This window comes from Liolophura sinensis, chromosome 3 (assembly GCF_032854445.1).
Source record: "Liolophura sinensis isolate JHLJ2023 chromosome 3, CUHK_Ljap_v2, whole genome shotgun sequence".
In the NCBI taxonomy this organism is placed as follows: Eukaryota; Metazoa; Mollusca; class Polyplacophora; order Chitonida; family Chitonidae; genus Liolophura; species Liolophura sinensis.
In genome coordinates this window covers 391,397-409,508 of record NC_088297.1, presented here as the reverse complement: position 1 = coordinate 409,508, position 18,112 = coordinate 391,397, and the positions used below count along the sequence as shown (strand labels likewise).

Here is an 18,112-nt window from a genome sequence, read left to right as displayed (position 1 = left end):
CAGTGTAGTACTTTGAACTTTGGAAATCGGCAAAAAAACGGCATTTCGCCCATTTAATGTTATTTATCACCTCCTGCTTCTTGCCAGGTACACGGGTGCTCCAAACTATGACTCAAATAAAAATAAAAACGGCTTCCACAGGTCAAGGAAGGTAACTCTGGAGGTAATTCTGCCGAAAGACGGTAGGTGTCGTGGGTTAAAAAGTGAAACTGAGAACGAGTGTGAAAAGTTTGTAAGCTGTGACAGTCACTGACTGTTGGTCTGAGTAACGATGGTATTGTGTAAGTATTATCAACAAGGTACTTGCCGCTTTGGAGACCGGTGCCGCTTTGAACATCCCCCTAGTGACACAGGTATGTGTATATATATTACATCTTCTTATCGATATCTGGACCCTCTATGGTGCACCTCGCACGAGGTTGCAGAATGTAACTCTCACATCAAGCAACGCAGTTGCGAGAGTTACGGCGAGAAATCGCCCCAAATGTGTCGTATTGACGGTAAGTAACATTTACTGCCGTTCACACTTAAATCTTCCCTAGCATTAATCAATGTCAGTCACACGGTCCTACAAATTATCTAACCTAATTTTATGTTGACCTTTTCGAAAATAGTCCATGGCCTGGTGGCAATAACATAAATTGAAAAAAATTACATTTTTAGGGTCTACCGTACAGCTGCCACCATCATGAAAACTTAATAAATGTATATAGAATCGACAAATGTGATTATTTCACGAACAGACTCGATTGCCATGGACCCTTTTGATTGAGCGAGTCTCAGAACAGGTTAATTAATTACACACCATATTGTCGACGTCAGTTTATGCTAGGGAAGATTTAGTGCCCATGTGAACAGCGGTAAATGTTCCTTACCACCAAACCGGCCATGATAGCACAGTTTGTAGGGCGTCCGCTTCGGGAGCAGTAGATCCAGGGTCAATCCTGGGTCGGGTCACACCTAAGACCTTAAAAAAGGAAGTTGTAACTTCCTTGCCTAGCGTTCAGCATGAAGGGGATAGTGCAACGACTGGTTGACCTGTATCAGTATAATGGCTCGGGCGAGGGCGGCTTACTTACCTTCGGTAAGCCGTCTCAGTGAAGCAGCACTAGATAAAAGAGGGGTGGAAATCCGTCCGGCAACAAGCCCTAGCATTAATCATCAAGGAGGCACATTACATGCACTCTAAGGATTCCTTCGTCGTCATATGACTGAAAAATTGTTGAGTACAACGTTAAACCCCAAGCACTCACTCACTCACTCCTTACCACCCAACACAACTGGGGCTGTTTTTGTCCGTATCTCTTGCAACTATGATGCTGGCTTTTGGTGTTACATTCTGCAACTACTTGCAAGGGGAGTTGTGAAGATTGAGGTTGCTGATACTAAAGAATTTATATTTCACAGTGAATTCATAGTTTCGAGCAGCCGGGTTCCTGGCAACAACCAGGAGGTGATTAGTAACATGGAAGTAAATCATGACGATATGGAAATGAAACTTTCATACCATTCTGAAGACTAGACACATTCTAATTATATTTCCAGAAAGAAGTTCTCACCTAAAAGCTGTATTTTTCATTTTTTTTTAATGCTAAAATCTTCTGAAATGGGTTAAATTTGCTTTAACCCCTGTATTTAAGTCACATGACCAAAGAGTGTGTTGGTGATTGGCTCAGAGCAGCTATGACATCACTGCAAAACTGTGAATATCTGTGAAGGAGGTCTACAGCAAACCATGTAACAACCTGAACTTTACAATGCCTTCTTTATGGGGCTGTGTTCATGAAGACACTGTTTTACAGATTTTAATCATTTCTCTGTTGGTTTAACACTGGTATATAGGTCATGGTGTCCTGCAAGTTTCATGCCGCCAATCCTGCCAATAGTTTGTCAGATTTATCCATAATGTTAAAACCCTAGCACATAGATTAGTAATTTGAGAGGAGATTGCCTTGACGTTAGGATTGGTAAAACATTGTACGGGCAAGGAAAGCTCTTGCCTAACACCTGGCTTGAGAGTATGACCCAGTCATTCTCGACCGCCCAGGGATTGAACTTTTGAAGTAAACTTATAAAAGAAACATCTCTGTAAGAAAAGGAAAACATTCGTCCACATTTACAGATAATGAAAGTCTATGATATCTCCTTACTCATTCGCCTTAAGCGAGTGTCCTTCTCTATGTGCTGGCTTTACCTCATTGCCACCACTAGACAAGCTTGACCTTTGGAGCCTGTGCGACCCACATAAGCTTGTTTAGTCTTAGCCTCCCCACTGGTGTCCTTGCACAAAACTTTTTAGTCAACATTCATCGCTAAAATTGTTTCAGGTTTTGGTTAGAATTAACTGGCAAATACGTGTACTGTGCTATAATACAAGTGTGTAAAGTGTTATTAGAAAGAAAGGTTGAGAAGAGTTGTTCGTGTTTTCTCACATAACTTTCTCCGTGACTCCTGTGATCTGAGGGTCTTTGTACCAAATTCGCAGATGGTGGCAGTGACGTTCACACTGCGAATGTGGATAGCAAGACATGTACTGTAAGGAGTGCTCTAAATGGGCAAAAATATTCTACCACAAAAGAGAATTTTTGCAGGTAAATAAATGTCATGAATTATTCGTCTTGGTGCTAAAATTTACATTTTCCCATGGAGATCATCCTACATGTACCTTCCAGACACCTTTCTCACACCTTTCTCAGTCAAATCAATAGAACACCTTTCTCATAGCTTTCTCACATCAATAGAACACCTTTCTCACAGCTTTCTAACATCAATAGAACACCTTTCTCACAGCTTTCTAACATCAATAGAACACCTTTCTCACAGCTTTCTAACATCAATAGAACACCTTTCTCACATCAATAGAACACCTTTCTCACAGCTTTCTAACATCAATAGAACACCTTTCTCACAGCTTTCTAACATCAATAGAACACCTTTCTCACAGCTTTTTAACATCAATAGAACTCCCAGAACCTGGCAAAATGAGCAGTTTAATCATAGACCAAATTACAGGTTGTTTAGGCTATGTTCTATAATTATTAATATGAAAAGTTGAAATTAGATCCCCAGAACTGAGTCTACCAAACTGCAGATAGATCGTTTGATGTTCCTTGAGTTAGTTCTGATCTATAAAACAAGGAAGTTTAGAGAAGAGAAGTTGGTGATTAAAGATCAGAAAATGTATTCCGTTATTTTTGCTTCCACTGGTGTTGAGCAACAAACTGTTCTCATCACTGCCACTCACAATCCGCTGGCCCGTGTGCATGTCTGTGTTTTGCAGCTGGTTTCACTTCACTGCGCTATAAAAAGTTATATTCTGTGGACTGCGAAAGCATGCCAAAGTCTCCACTGTTACTTCCATCATTCCATGGGTATCCAGTTCATGTCAGACAAACCAGACGAGAGTGCATTTGTGTCATCCTAAGGTGGATAGTATGCGTGTGAAAGGCTTTTCAAGAATCTAATGCTCTGTCGTCTTTAAAATATTTCTTGTAAAACTGTTTTACTTATGTGATTTTCAAGGTAGTAATTAAAAGGTGTACACGTGTACAAAGGTAATTATAGATTGTCATGCCATGGCTTCTGCAAAAGCATGGGTATTACATGGATTTGTCAATGCCTTGTAGGGCTTTTCAATACATAATCTCGGCAGGTCTTCATGGTATGACGCCACCCCACCCACGTGGCAGACAAGATAGGCAGACAGTCCAACTTTAGACAATGGTTTTTTTTTCATTGCAGTTTACGGACTAACACAGTATAAATATTGGGTCTAGGAAATATTTGGTGTGAGGTCATTGGGGATCACCTTTGAACATTTTTGTGTACAGTGTATAGTGTAGGAATGCATATAGAAAGAGATTAAGCATCTTTTTATCAAACACTTTTCACCTTTTGTATATGTATGTCTCAGGGGGACAAAATATCATACAGGTAGATGACAGCTAAAGCCCAGTTTTGTAGGCTTGAAGAGGACACAGTATTTATTTATTTGATTGGTGTTTTACGCCGTACTCAAGAATATTTCGCTTATATGACGACGGCCAGCATTATGGTGGTAGGAAACTGGGCAGAGCCTGGTGGAAAGGCATGACCATCCGCAGGTTGATGCAAGACCTACCCACGTACAGTGGGAGAGGAAGCCAACATGAGCTGGACTTGAACTCACAGCGACTGCATTGGTGAGAGGCTCCTGGGTCATTACGCTGCTCTAGCCTGCTAACCAACTGAGCAACAGAGGCCCCTGAGGATACAGTTCATGTAACTGTGTCATTGCATTTGTCCACCATGGTACTAGTGTGCATTGCCATAATTTGCCATAATCTCTGGTTTCCATGGTGATGTCATAGTTGTGCTGACATCTTTACTGGAACAGGCAATTACTCGGTTATAAAATCTGCATTTAATTGTCAGAATGTCATTTTTCTTCCTTTCTGTTCCACCGACAGGGTACTATAACCAAGGCAACTACAATAGTAACAATGCTTACAAGTGGTATGGCAGAGGCTACAGAGGGGGTGATAAAGGTTCAAATAGGGGGGTCACGTTTCGAGCCACATTCTCATCTAGCAACAGATTCGAGGCTCTGTCCCAGCAGGATGGGAAGCAGTCAAGTGGGAAAGCTGCGAACGGACTGCTAAACTTATCAACCCAGGATGTTCTGTGAGTAAATAACCTTCATCATGTCTGAGTGTTTTAATTACTGTATATCATGAAGCTATTAAAATGACCGCTTCGGTGACGTAACTGTTAGAGCGTCCATTTTCCTGTCGGGAGATCTTGGATCAAATCCATGGTGGGTCATACCAAAGTCATAAAAAAATAGGCTTCTTGCTGCCCTACTTGGCACTCAGCACTGAGAGGTTAAAGTACGGAAACAGGACTGCTTGACCCGTCTCAGTATACCCTAATACTTCTAATTTTTAGGACAGGTGTTAGTAGTGTTGAAAGCAAAGAATTAAATTTCTCTCCCCCACTTGTTTAGAAAAGTAAAGATATAAATATATTGTTCGTTAGATGAAACTAAATATTCCTGCTACAAGTACCTGTGTATTGGCTCGAAAGAGCAGACCAGGTGCCCCAACAATTAGAAGAATTAGGTTAAGATGACAGGGTGTCGTGTCGTGTCTCCTGTCTTTAGCATGGTACATGCACTGCAGTGGCAGCAACACTTTGGTGGCATGGGCTAGCCATGTGACAAGAAGACAAGTGTTAAAGTATGACATTAATGTATACATACATACATAAAGCTAATTTAAAACTAAGTTTTCTTGAATACTAATTCTAAAGAGATACCTTTAGTATAAAGCAAGTGCATGTATGTGAGAAATAAGGTACAGTTGTACAAAAAGTTTTTTGTTTGTTTTTTTTTTTAATTAAAATTCACTTTTGGATTGAGATTAGTTTTAATCGCAGAATTACTCCTCTATTTTTTTTACATATATTCCAGGAGTAAACAGAACTTTTTCCAAATGAAGCCAATACTGAACTTGCTAGTTTTATAGTAGCACCAGCTTGCACCCCCTACCACATTAACACTCATCCACCTACCAGGTGGTGACATCTTTATCAGAGTTAATGTTTACAGGCTACTAATGATAATTTCCGAACTGACTGCTGGGTACTTTAAAGCCAGTTTTACTCACCTCACTCCCATAATGAGGTGGAGAATTTTATTTCTTGTTTTTGAGACACATCTTTATGCCTATACTTCATGTTGAGAAATAAAAACAGGACCATCCATGTATTGTTTTACCTGTTGGTTCAGGAGCCTCCCACCGATGCAGTCACTGTGAGTTCAAGTCCAGCCTATGCTGGCTTCTTCTCCGGCCGTGTGTGGGAAGGTCTGCCACCTGCGAATGGCTGTGTGTTTCTCCCGGGGCCTGCCCAATTTCCTCCCACCATATTGCTGGCCGCCGTCGTATATGCGAAATATTCTTGAGTACAGCGTAAAACACCAATCAAATAAATAAATAGATAGACACCAGACTGTCCTGTGGAAATGGGGACATGTCTGGCTCAGATGGCTTGAAAGATCAAGGTGTCATATTTTCAACAAACATAGTATGCAATGTATGGATAAGTGTGATGATTATACTGATGTGACCTTACGGACCTCCCACATGCAAAACTGAGTTAATTCTAGCTCGACCGTCAGAGCAAGTTCACGGCCATGGCATCAGAACAGATTTACACAATTTTGCAATGATTATTGCAGGTAAAAGTGTTTATTCTAGAACTTTTAGTAGATAGGTCCAGTGCTTATAAAGCATGGCATTCCAGTGAGGCAGCACTGTATTTGTGCATTACATGTACAAGTGTAATTATTCACAGAGAGATGCAGGCCTGTCAGTGTATTATGATGAGAATAGTTTTGACAGCCACAAGCATTTCTGTTTCCTTCAACATGAGCGCCATATTAAATTAAAAAAAAATGTTTAAAGTGAAAAAAACCAAAGAAAAAAAATTCTTGCATGTGGTTGTAAACAACAATCAGATAAATCACCGATATTTAACGTGAAGTTGGTCATGGAATGAGAGCTTGGACATGTTGGAATGAAGTTTGTTTTGTTGCTGCGTATGTTGTTAGGGAGATGATTTCTGCAGACATGGAGAACTGGGAGCCGTCACACACCTGGATCTTCTCCTGTTACACCTACTATAAAGACGGATCTTGTCTGCCAGGTAAGGCAGTTGCATTATGATGCACAGGTGTGACAGGTACTTGTCTTATTGAACTCATCATCTCAGAAACATCGGTGGGAGTGGGCTATGGCTGAAGACAAGGTCAAGGAGCTTGCTGGGATACATGAGGTGCGGGTTCAAACCCAGGCCTAGGCAGGCCTTTTGTGGATTCTCCCGCCCTCAATGTTTGTAGTGTATTAAGCTGAAGTTTTCCATTCAGGCTTGACGAGTATGAAGCGGAAAAGTCTCTGGTAGCCTTACTACCAAATCTAAGTGAGTGTTCAGTTTTATTTTTATTCCATTTTTGGATTTTTTGAGAGTCAACTTGGCAATAAACCCAATATGAAATTGGCGTCACCTGATAGAGAAATAAAACCACACGTGCCTTGCTTAAGTTGATCAAGTTCTGAGATGTATGTAAACTATAAAATTCCAGTCACATACAATAAAAGCTCACTGAACGTGACTGTGTATAAAACAGACACCGCGTATACATGGGAGACTGTTGATAATGGTAAAGTGTGATAATGTATAGAAACTTTTGAAATGGTTGTGTTAAGATTTGATTACTCAGTCTGTGATTTTTGTGTGCTTAACATGTAATATACGGAACTACACATTCATTGTGAAAGAAGAGATACGTGTATTAAAATATGAGCACGAGCTTCCATGACCTAGTCATTAGCATGCCAGGGAAACATCCAGGAGCCTCTCACAGATTCAGTCCCTGTGAGTTCATGCTGACTTCCTTTCTGTCATGCGTGGAAGGCCTGGCGGCAACCTGTGAATGATCATGAGGTTCGAGCCCAGTTTTGTCCCACCATAATTCTGTCTACAATTGTATAAATGAAATGTTTCAATAAGTGCATCGTAAAACATCAGTCAGATATAAATAAATACATGTATTTAAAATAAATTGGGGGCCTCCGTGGCTCAGTTGGTTAGCGCGCTAGCGCAGTGTAATGACCTAGGAGTCTCTCACCAATGCGATCCCTGTGAGTTCAAGTCCAGCTCATGCTGGCTTCCTCTCCGGCCGTACGTGGGAAGGTCTTCAAGCAACCTGTGGATGGTCGTGGGTTTCCCCTGGGCTCTGCCCGGTTTCCACCCACCATAATGCTGGCTGCCGTCGTATAAGTGAAATATTCTTGAGTACGGTGTAAAAGACCAATCAAATAAATAAATAAATAAATGAAATAAACTCATGTGTTTGTTTTGTCACATTTGTGTTTATATAGGTATGGATGATATCTCCCCAGAAGAATTACGTTTTGAAGCATACGAAGCAGAAAAGTCAGGAAACGGCCAACTTTATGTAAGGCGTACGATACACGTACACTGCAGGTGTAAATGTGCCTGAACGCAGTACTGTAAATCCAAATTTGGTCTGGGATCAGTACATATTTTTATTAGCTACAGTTCAGCTTCAAAACCTCAGTGTCTTAAAAAGCAAGGTTAAATGATAAGGATCAAGATTTTATTGAGAATAAAGTTTCGGAGAATAATACCGAAACAACAGCTATTGGTTATTTTCACTTCAGCCTGGTCTGAAGAATACATGGAAGAATACATGACAAGAAAACATGATGCTCTAATTTCAAATGCTCAAGGTGTCATTCTGATATTACTCAGCATCATATCTGTGTGATTCACCGTGAGTGAGTGAGCGAGTGAATGCTTGGCATTTAACATGTTACGTAACAATTTTTCAGTCATATGACGACAAAGGAATCCTTAGAGTGCATGTAATGTGCCTCCTTGTTGCAGGACGGATTTCCACCTCTCTTCTATCTAACGCTGCTTCACTGAGACGACTTACCGAAGGGAAGAAAGCCATCCCGCCCGAGCCATTATACTGATATGGGTCAACCAGTCGTTGCACTATCCCCTTCATGCTGAACGCCAAGCGAGGAAGTTACAACTTCCTCTTTTAAAAGTCATAGGTGTGACTTAACCCAGGATTGACCCTGGATCTACTGCTCCCGAAGCGCTATCAGGGCCAGTTCTTCGTGTGATTCATTGTCACAGAAGGAATATTATCATGTCAGAATGGGCAAATTTCCCAAAATTGCAGATTTTGGTTGTGAAGGTTCTTCAGTCAGAGGAGGTAAATAGTGTTAATCTGCACGTAAAATGCTATTGAACCATGGCGTTGGCTCTGTTCCTTCATACATCACATGTATCATTTTAACTGGTTTTATGTAGTTTTACATGGAGTAGCACTTAACTAGCGACTGGAATGTTACCAATGTTAATTTATACATTACTCCATGAATAATGAGTACAGTGACGATACACAATGGCTTCTCCGAAAACTTCATCGTAGTCAAAATTCAGGATTTATATAATTAAGGAGCCGTGTACTGTGATTTTTTGGCTTTTTCCAGAATAAGAAAACTTTAAAAATTATACATTTAGTATAGGAGTCTATGGTTGCCTTACTTCACCAAAGTTTATGCTAATTTGGATTAAATTTATTATGAAGCATTTTTTTTTTGCGTAAAGACAAAAATTCATTGTCCAGCTTAATATTCATTTGGTTGTTTTATGCAAATTTTTTAAATTTCATTTTGGAGACAAAACTACATTTGTTGGATTGGCCAATTTTTGGGCTTCACCAAAGCATAGTTTTATCCGTCACAGAATAATGCCATCTGAATGTGCTTGAATAAACACCTTGCGAACATGCGACAAGAGTGACAAGGTACACAATGACAGAACATGGAATAAAGTTGGAAGCACAGTAGGATAAGCGATATGAACAAGACTGCAGAAAAACCCTACTTGTGACAAATCTATTGATGCATTGTGCCACTGATAATGGGGTCAAAATAAATCCCAAGTAGTTAGAGAGATTGTCCTCTTTGCTCAGCTGTTAATATCCACTTTATTAGCCTTTGATGACCAGACAATTAGCTTTGTGATATTTGTTTTCTTTTCTTCAGAATGTTGATATGATCATCATATCCATTGATTATTTGTAGAATACCTCTTTGATAAGATAGATTGATTTGGTGGATGGATGTTGTATTATTACAGGCTATGCCGAAGAATTTTTTTGGCAAACATTTGCTAATCAAATCAAATTTTCTGTTTTTAGCGTGAATATCCCAAATTATTGCTTTTCAACAAATATCAGGCTTGTACCTTTACCATTTTTAATGTTAAATGTAAAGTTTAGATTCCAAAGTTTTTGACTGATTGTGAACACTAACCTTTGCACAGAAGAAGCATTTGATTGAACTTGCACTGATTGACTTTTTGCCCAGAATCTCCAGTAGGCCCCTATAGTCTTGTTTTTTAGAGAGGAGTCTAGAGCACTGCCTAATCCTTTCTGATAAAAATAGGGTATTAAAATGAGCAGGGATTTTGAAATCCAGAGCAAAAGAGTTCTTGACCAATTACTGACGGGTGATAAATGGCTTGAACTCCCAAAACACGCTAACAGCACGGAATAGAGGAATGTTTCACTGTATTCATTTGTTGTTTGCGTAGAATCTTGCCTAGATCTCAAACCTTCCAATCACTGCAGTGATATCCTGTGAATCTACTTTAAAAAAAAAAAAACAATGATCATTTAGGATAACCTGATTTTCGCAGATCGGGGAACTGAGGTGACAGTTCATTCAGACAACTGAGGTGACAGTTCATTCAGACAACTGAGGTGACAGTTCATTCAGACAACTGAGGTGACAGTTCATTCAGACAACTGAGGTGACAGTTCATTCAGACAACTGAGGTGACAGTTCATTCAGACAACTGAGGTGACAGTTCATTCAGACAACTGAGGTGACAGTTCATTCAGACAATAAAAATATACTTCAAATTTTCTTGAAGATAATTGTTAGATGCGTCACAAGTTTGAAAAATTCAAACAATTTGTGTGCTCGTCACTTCAATTTTGTTTTATGTCACCGCATGGTATTAATTATGTATTGATTATTTCAGAGATTCAAATCCACGAGCTAGTATCACAAAGTGAGTTGTGATGTAATTCAGGGGCCTGGATGGGAACAGCAACCCAGAAACCTGCTACCAATGTGGCCGCTGTGAGTTCAAGTCCAGCTCATGCTGGCTTCCTCTCCGCCTGTACGTGGGAAAGCCTGCCAGCAATCTGCAGATGGTCGTGGGTTTCTCCCCACAGTAATACTGGTTGCCATTATGTACGTGAAATATTCTTGAGTACGGTGTTAAAGACCAATCAAGTAAATAAATAAATAAATTGATGTAATTCAAGATTTCAAATAGGTGCAGTAGCAGAATTTTATATCAGGCTGGGGACTAAGCATGTTGAGTGTAGAAGAGTATCTCCTACACTTTACTGCATGGTAGGGCTACCTCCTTACCTTTTCATTAACAAAGGATCTGTTAGCACAGTTGATAGAGCGTCTGCTTCAGGAGCAGTAGCTCCAGGGTCAATCCTGGGTTGAGTCACACAGAAGACCTTAAAAGAGGAAGTTGCAGCTTCCTCGCTTGGCATTCAGCATGAAGGGGATAGTGCAACTACTTATTGACCCGTATTAGTATAATGGCCCGGGTGGGGCAGCTTAATTGCCTTTGGTAAGCTGTCTCAGTGAAGCAGCACTAGATAAAAGAGTGGTGGAAAACCGTCCTGCAACAAGGAGGCATATTGCTTGCTCTCAAAGGATTTCTTCGTCGTCATATGGCTGAAAACTAGTATGACATGAAACTCCAAGCACTCACTCACTCTATTTATTAGTTAGCATTCATGTTTACATTATACTAACAATAGAATATCAGTATTAGAAACCCAGATCCACCCAAAAAGTAATTGTGAAGATCAGTCTAATTCTGTTGTATTACTTGTCTATATTCTGTTGTATTACTTGTCTACATTCTGTTGTATTGCTTGTCTATATTCTGTTGTATTACTTGTCTATATTCTGTTGTATTACTTGTCTATATTCTGTTGTATTGCTTGTCTATATTCTGTTGTATTACTTGTCTATATTCTGTTGTATTACTTGTCTACATTCTGTTGTATTGCTTGTCTACATTCTGTTGTATTGCTTGTCTATATTCTGTTGTATTACTTGTCTATATTCTGTTGTATTACTTGTCTATATTCTGTTGTATTACTTGTCTATATTCTGTTGTATTACTTGTCTATATTCTGTTGTATTACTTGTCTATATTCTGTTGTATTGCTTGTCTATATTCTGTTGTATTACTTGTCTATATTCTGTTGTATTACTTGTCTATATTCTGTTGTATTACTTGTCTATATTCCATCTACCACCCAGTATTAAAACTGGCAGAATGACACTACTGTACCATAGAGTAATGATATTGTGTTGTAAAGGGACATCCGTCCTGTTTCCCTATCTCGAAACTTACATATTGCATTGTCATGATTGAAGGCGATGAAGGTCGATGTGAGTTCAAGTCCAACTCATGCTGGCTTCCTCTCTGGTTGAAAGTGGGAAGGTCTGCCAGCAACCTGCAGATGGTTGTGAATTTTCTGCCGAGCTCTGCTCGCTTTACTCCCACCTTGATGCTGGATGCCGTCATATAAGTGTAATATTCTTGAGTATTGTGTAAAACACCAATGAAATAAATAAACAAATAAATAAATAAATAGAAAGTAACATGTACTTTAGATGAATGTGTGACTGTATACTGATGTGATCAGGTTTGTTGTTATTGCAGGTTTTTCCTGCCGAATCTTACCCTACACTGTGACATTTATTTGTGGTTCCACAGGTTCTCAAGGTGAACAATCTCATCAACAAATTTCGTCAGATACGAACCGAGTTGAGTCGTCCCAGCATGCAGACCAAACAGAAGCTGGTGAGTAGTTTACTGTCAGTTCACATTGAATGTATAATAGAATATGTATAATAATACCCAAGTATATCAAAAAAATGTTGTGCTTTAAAGTTTTTTTAAAAAACGGAATACTGATATGTAGCAAGATAACACATTGGTTGCAGATGTTTAATGTCTGATTCAAGTGTTGCAATGCAAAGCGCTTTTAAATGTGTTGTACATGTAGTTGCGGACAAATCATATTTGTTACGTGATCTTTGAAATGAGTGTTTGGGTTTGCCAATGGTTACACCTTTATGTACTGTGTGGTGTGTGTTTTGCCTTGCCAATGGTTACACCTTTATGTACTGTGTGGTGTGTATTTTGCCTTGCCAATGGTTACACCTTTATGTACTGTGTGGTGTGTATTTTGCCTTGCCAATGGTTACACCTTTATGTACTGTGTGGTGTGTGTTTTGCCTTGCCAGTGGTTACACCTTTATGTACTGTGTGGTGTGTGTTTTGCCTTGCCAATGGTTACACCTTTGTGTATTGTGTGGTGTGTATTTTGCCTTGCCAATGGTTACACCTTTATGTACTGTGTGGTGTGTATTTTGCCTTGCCAATGGTTACACCTTTGTGTACTGTGTGGTGTGTATTTTGCCTTGCCAATGGTTACACCTTTATGTACTGTGTGGTGTGTGTTTTGCCTTGCCAATGGTTACACCTTTATGTACTGTGTGGTGTGTGTTTTGCCTTGCCAATGGTTACACCTTTATGTACTGTGTGGTGTGTGTTTTGCCTTGCCAATGGTTACACCTTTATGTACTGTGTGGTGTGTGTTTTGCCTTGCCAATGGTTACACCTTTATGTACTGTGTGGTGTGTATTTTGCCTTGCCAATGGTTACACCTTTATGTACTGTGTGGTGTGTGTTTTGCCTTGCCAATGGTTACACCTCTATGTACTGTGTGGTGTGTGTTTTGCCTTGCCAATGGTTACACCTTTATGTACTGTGTGGTGTGTGCTTTGCCTTGCCAATGGTTACACCTTTATGTACTGTGTGGTGTGTATTTTGCCTTCCAGATACAGTTTATAGAAGACGATATGAGCCGACTTGAAAGAGGGTATGTTGCTATAAAGTCTGATAAAGGTGTTAGGGAAGTTACAAAATGACACAAAGACTAAATGAAAGTTCAAACATACATGTATATTTACATGCAGATACTTAAAGTGTCCCCTAAGTCTCCGCTTCGGGAGCGGTAGATCCAGGATCAATCCTTGGTCGAGCCACACCTAGGACTTTAAAAGAGGAAGTTGTAACTTTGTTCAGCATGGAGGGGATAGTGCAACGACTGGTTGACCAGTATCAGTATAATGGCTCGGGCGGGATGGCTTACTTGCCTTCGGTTGGTTGTCTCAGTGAAGCAGCACTAGATAAAAGAGCAGTGAAAATCCGCCCTGCGACTAGGAGGCACACTACATACACACTAAGGATTCCTTTGTCGTCATATGACTGAAAAATTGTTGAGTCTGGAGAGTACATGTGAAGTGACATTAGTCTTACATTAGGGGAAGTAACTCTAATACAACAAGAGATACTGCTTACACTGAGATTTGCCATTAATGTCACGTTTGTTTGTTACGTCTACAACACATGTGCACCCAAAACTGCTATGGACCTCCATGGACTAGTGGTTCATCAAACCATGTCAAAATTGACTCATTGACCTTACACTTCTATGAAGCGACGACATCATGTTGACGTCACCCCTTGAAGCACATATCAATGTATCTTGTCGTATTGGTCATGTCAGTGAGATTTCGTTGTTGTTGTTGTAGATTAGGCGCAGCGTCCATTCCCACATCCTCGGCTCTGTCTTGTGGATCCTCCTTTGGTTCAGGTATGGCAACATAGCGAAATATTCATCCTGAACTGTGAATACCTTTGAACCTTGGAAAACCATGGAATTATATCGGCTATCCAGAATTGGGATGTCAGGGAATTTGGTTCTAAGGCAGAGCCACCATGGCTGACAAACTGATGCGCACAGGTATTCATCACAGGTGCGAATGTTTGTCAATAACTTTCCAATGGTTGCAGTTTTTTCCCCCCAACCTCATTAATTTTCTCTCCACCTATAAAAGTGACCATCATCATATACACGTACACAGAAGTGAAAAAATTTTGAGTGCATGTATTCCATGCTTCTGGTACCAATGTTTACGCCCTTGGGTGCAGGTGATGACCGAGCGATCGCTAGGCCACACTAGGCTGGGTACAGAGAATTTGTACATTCTCCTGTTCTCACTTTTTGTGGGGCCGGGGTGACAATAGGCTGTGGACATCGCTCACAATGCTGTTTATGCCATCTGAAGTTTTGTTAAAGACCACTTGTCCTCCATGTGTGGTGTGCATTTTCTGTACATGTATGTGACCTGGTCAAGTTCATCACTACATTGCCAAGGGCAGGTAACTTACGCCAGGCACACTTTCGTCACCAAACTGACAGCATGAATGCTAAATTCTTGAGGATGATGTTAAATATGGACCAAATGAATAAGCCCTTACTTTTCTTCGTCTTTTGCACCAATGGGTTATTTCCGCGACTGGCTCCCCTGCCCTTTCTCAACTGATTGATGAGCAAATAATGATTATAATGCAGCAGGCTGGGAATCATTACATGATGATATGACTGATGATTATATTAAGAAGAATTTCTTTTCTTTCTTTAGGCTTTGGGCAGTCCTCTTCAGGACAGTCGACAGGTCTCTTTGGAAAGCCAGCTCCAACCTCAAATAACCTGTTTGGCAACAGCCAATCAACCCCCATTTTTGGAAATAACCAATCATCAGGAACAGCTTTGGGGAACATTCAAACAGAAAATGTGTTTGGAGCAGGCCAAACAACAGGCAGTGTGTTTGGGAACAACCAATCAGGAAGCTTATTTGGGAACAATCAATCAGAAAGCTTATTTTGGAACAACCAGTCTGCAGAGAGCATGTTTGGCATCAACCAATCAGGAGGGAGCTTATTTGGGGGTAACCAGCCAACCGGTGCCTTTGGTAGCAACCAAGGTGGAGGTAGTATACTGTCCAACACCCAGTCACAAGGGACTAACTTTTTTGGTAACAACGGGCAAAGTGGATTTCAGCAGACAACAGATTCATCGAGCGGTCTTTTTGGTAAGCCAGCTTTCGGAGGAGCTAGCACAGCTGGATTTGGGCTTGCTGAAGTGCAAGGAAATGTCTTTGGTAACAACGCTGGAACCTCTGGAGGGGCATCTGGCACGGCAACGACTGGGTCTAGTGCATTTGGGCAGCCAGTGTTTGGGGCTGCAGGAGGCGCATTATCCACCCAACCCACAGCTTCTGCATCTTCGACATCATCCACAACAGAGTCTTCCACATATACACCTCTTAATGAACTCACACCAGAAGAAAGACAACAGTTTGAGGCGGGACATTTCACAGCTGGTAGGCTGCCCACTCGACCACCCCCAAAAGAATTCTGTTAGAACTTCTGTTTTCGAATCTGACGTTGTATGTGTAGATTCTTACACAACACAGTGCGAATCGTGTGAACATCTCCAGTTGGAGGCTCGATCGTACGCTCCCCTCACAGCGGTTTCTGAGAGAGGAGTGGAGCTGTGTCCTCAGTAATCAAGTCCAGTATTTCTTACTGTTATAATACTCGTACATTTAACATTTGTTCGTAATCACACATTAAAATATTTGTGCATGATCTATGAAATAAGTTATGTTATAACTTACAGGCCAGTATAGTGTTCTGATTGTTTTTGGGGCCTCCTTGGCAGAGCAGTTAATAGTGTGCCAATGCAGTGACTCGGGCACCTCTCGCCGTGGCGGTCGCGTTGAGTTCAAACCCAGCTCATGCTGCTTCCTTTCCAGTCGTACATGGGAAGGTCTTCCAGCAACCTATGGATGGTTGTGGGTTTCGTCCCACCATAATGCAAGGAGCCATTGTATAAGTGAAATATTTTTGAGTATGGTGTAGAACACCAATTAAATAAACGAATAAATGAGTTTCTAACTATTTCTATCCGGAAAGCTAAAAGTGTTTGCCTCTCTCGCTGAAATTTCACTTGATGTAAAGTAGTGCATGTATAGTACAAGGCTGATTTGACTTGTCCTCTTCCAGAATATGTCTTCTGTCCACTCAGTTCGAGCTCATCTGCTCCCAACAACTCTGCCAAGCTTTGCAAGGCGGACTAGAGAGACAGAACATCTTCACGAAGACTTTCTTCCAAATAGTCCGGCTTTGTAGTGTGTTACAGAGAAGTACATGTATGCGCTACTCTCTTCTTCTTAAGCAGGAGAGGACGTGGAAGGGGAGACAATCTTGTTTATGATATATAAACAATGCTCCAACTTCTGTTTCTTACAGCAGTCTCAAATAGTGTAGAACTTTCTCTTCTTGAAGTGAAGGAAAAGAAAACAGGAAGTAAGATAAAAGCAGAAAAAACTGGTTCCACATCGCATGCATCCAACCGTGTTAATTTGGCATGATTGGCCCAGAACGCTGACCAGTAGAATTCAAAGGTGCGCATGTGCATACTTGTGTGACCATATAATTCAGTTAAAGAAAAATGTATAAAATGATGTAGAGAGAGCTACAGTTTCAATTGGTCTTTGTATTGATGCTGACTGTTTTTTGTTTTCCTTCATTTGGACTCCATACAATGGCAAATTGGGGGCCCTTTGGCTCAGTTGGTTAGCGTGCTAGCACAGTATAGTGACCCAGGAGTCTCTCACCAATGCAGTCACTGTTAGTCCAGCTCACGCTGGCTTTTTCGCCGGACATAGGTGGGAAGGTCTACAGCAACCTGCGGATGGTCATGGGTTTCCCCTGGGCTCTGTTCAGTTTCTTACCACCATATAAGTGGGCCGTATAAGTGGAATGTTCTTGAGTACGGCGTAAAATATCAATCAAATCAAACAATGGCAGATCTCCTGATTGTCAAATGAATAATGAGGGGATAAAGAGCACTAGGATTGTGTACTACATATATGCTGATGTACACGTATTTCATAGCGAATGTATTACACATGTATGACAATTTCGTAACGAATTTATTACACAAGTACATACATGTAGATGTGCGCGTATTTCGTAACCAATTTATTATACATGTACATACATGTAGATGTACGCGTATTTCATGATGATACATGTAGATGTGTGTGTAATCCGTAATGAATTTATTACACATGTACATACATGTAGATGTAGGCCCTACGCGTATTTCATGACTATACATGTAGATGTGTGTGTAATCCGTAGCGAATTTATTACACACGTACATACATGTAGATGTAGGCCCTACGCGTATTTCATGACTATACATGTAGATGTGTGTGTAATCCGTAATGAATTTATTACACACGTACATACATGTAGATGTAGGCCCTACGCGTATTTCATGACTATACATGTAGATGTGTGTGTAATCCGTAGCGAATTTATTACACACGTACATACATGTAGATGTAGGCCCTACGCGTATTTCATGACTATACATGTAGATGTGTGTGTAATCCGTAGCGAATTTATTACACACGTACATACATGTAGATGTAGGCCCTACGCGTATTTCATGACTATACATGTAGATGTGTGTGTAATCCGTAGCGAATTTATT

The 18,112-nt window shown here is 40.5% G+C and overlaps 1 protein-coding gene across 1 annotated transcript; it reads left to right on the top strand.

The window, feature by feature from the left end:
* The first annotated feature begins 188 nt into the window (after positions 1-188).
* Positions 189-15,971, top strand: LOC135463776 (uncharacterized). The gene is made up of 8 exons (XM_064741210.1): positions 189-353; positions 4,449-4,662; positions 6,590-6,684; positions 7,920-7,996; positions 12,406-12,492; positions 13,536-13,576; positions 14,292-14,353; positions 15,186-15,971. Exons 1-8 carry the CDS (start codon positions 272-274, stop codon positions 15,965-15,967), a joined length of 1,440 nt encoding a protein of 479 aa, XP_064597280.1. The 5' UTR covers positions 189-271; the 3' UTR covers positions 15,968-15,971.
* Positions 15,972-18,112: the final 2,141 nt, after the last annotated feature.

What these genes read in the sequence shown, in the direction of transcription:
- LOC135463776 (XM_064741210.1), top strand. Translation starts at nt 272, where the DNA reads ATGGTATTGTGTAAGTATTATCAACAAGGTACTTGCCGCTTTGGAGAC. An exon ending in ACATCCCCCTAGTGACACAG is followed by an intron (nt 354 to 4,448) that starts GTATGTGTATAT and finishes TTCCACCGACAG; the next exon opens with GGTACTATAACCAAGGCAAC. An exon ending in TGCAGACCAAACAGAAGCTG is followed by an intron (nt 12,493 to 13,535) that starts GTGAGTAGTTTA and finishes TTTGCCTTCCAG; the next exon opens with ATACAGTTTATAGAAGACGA.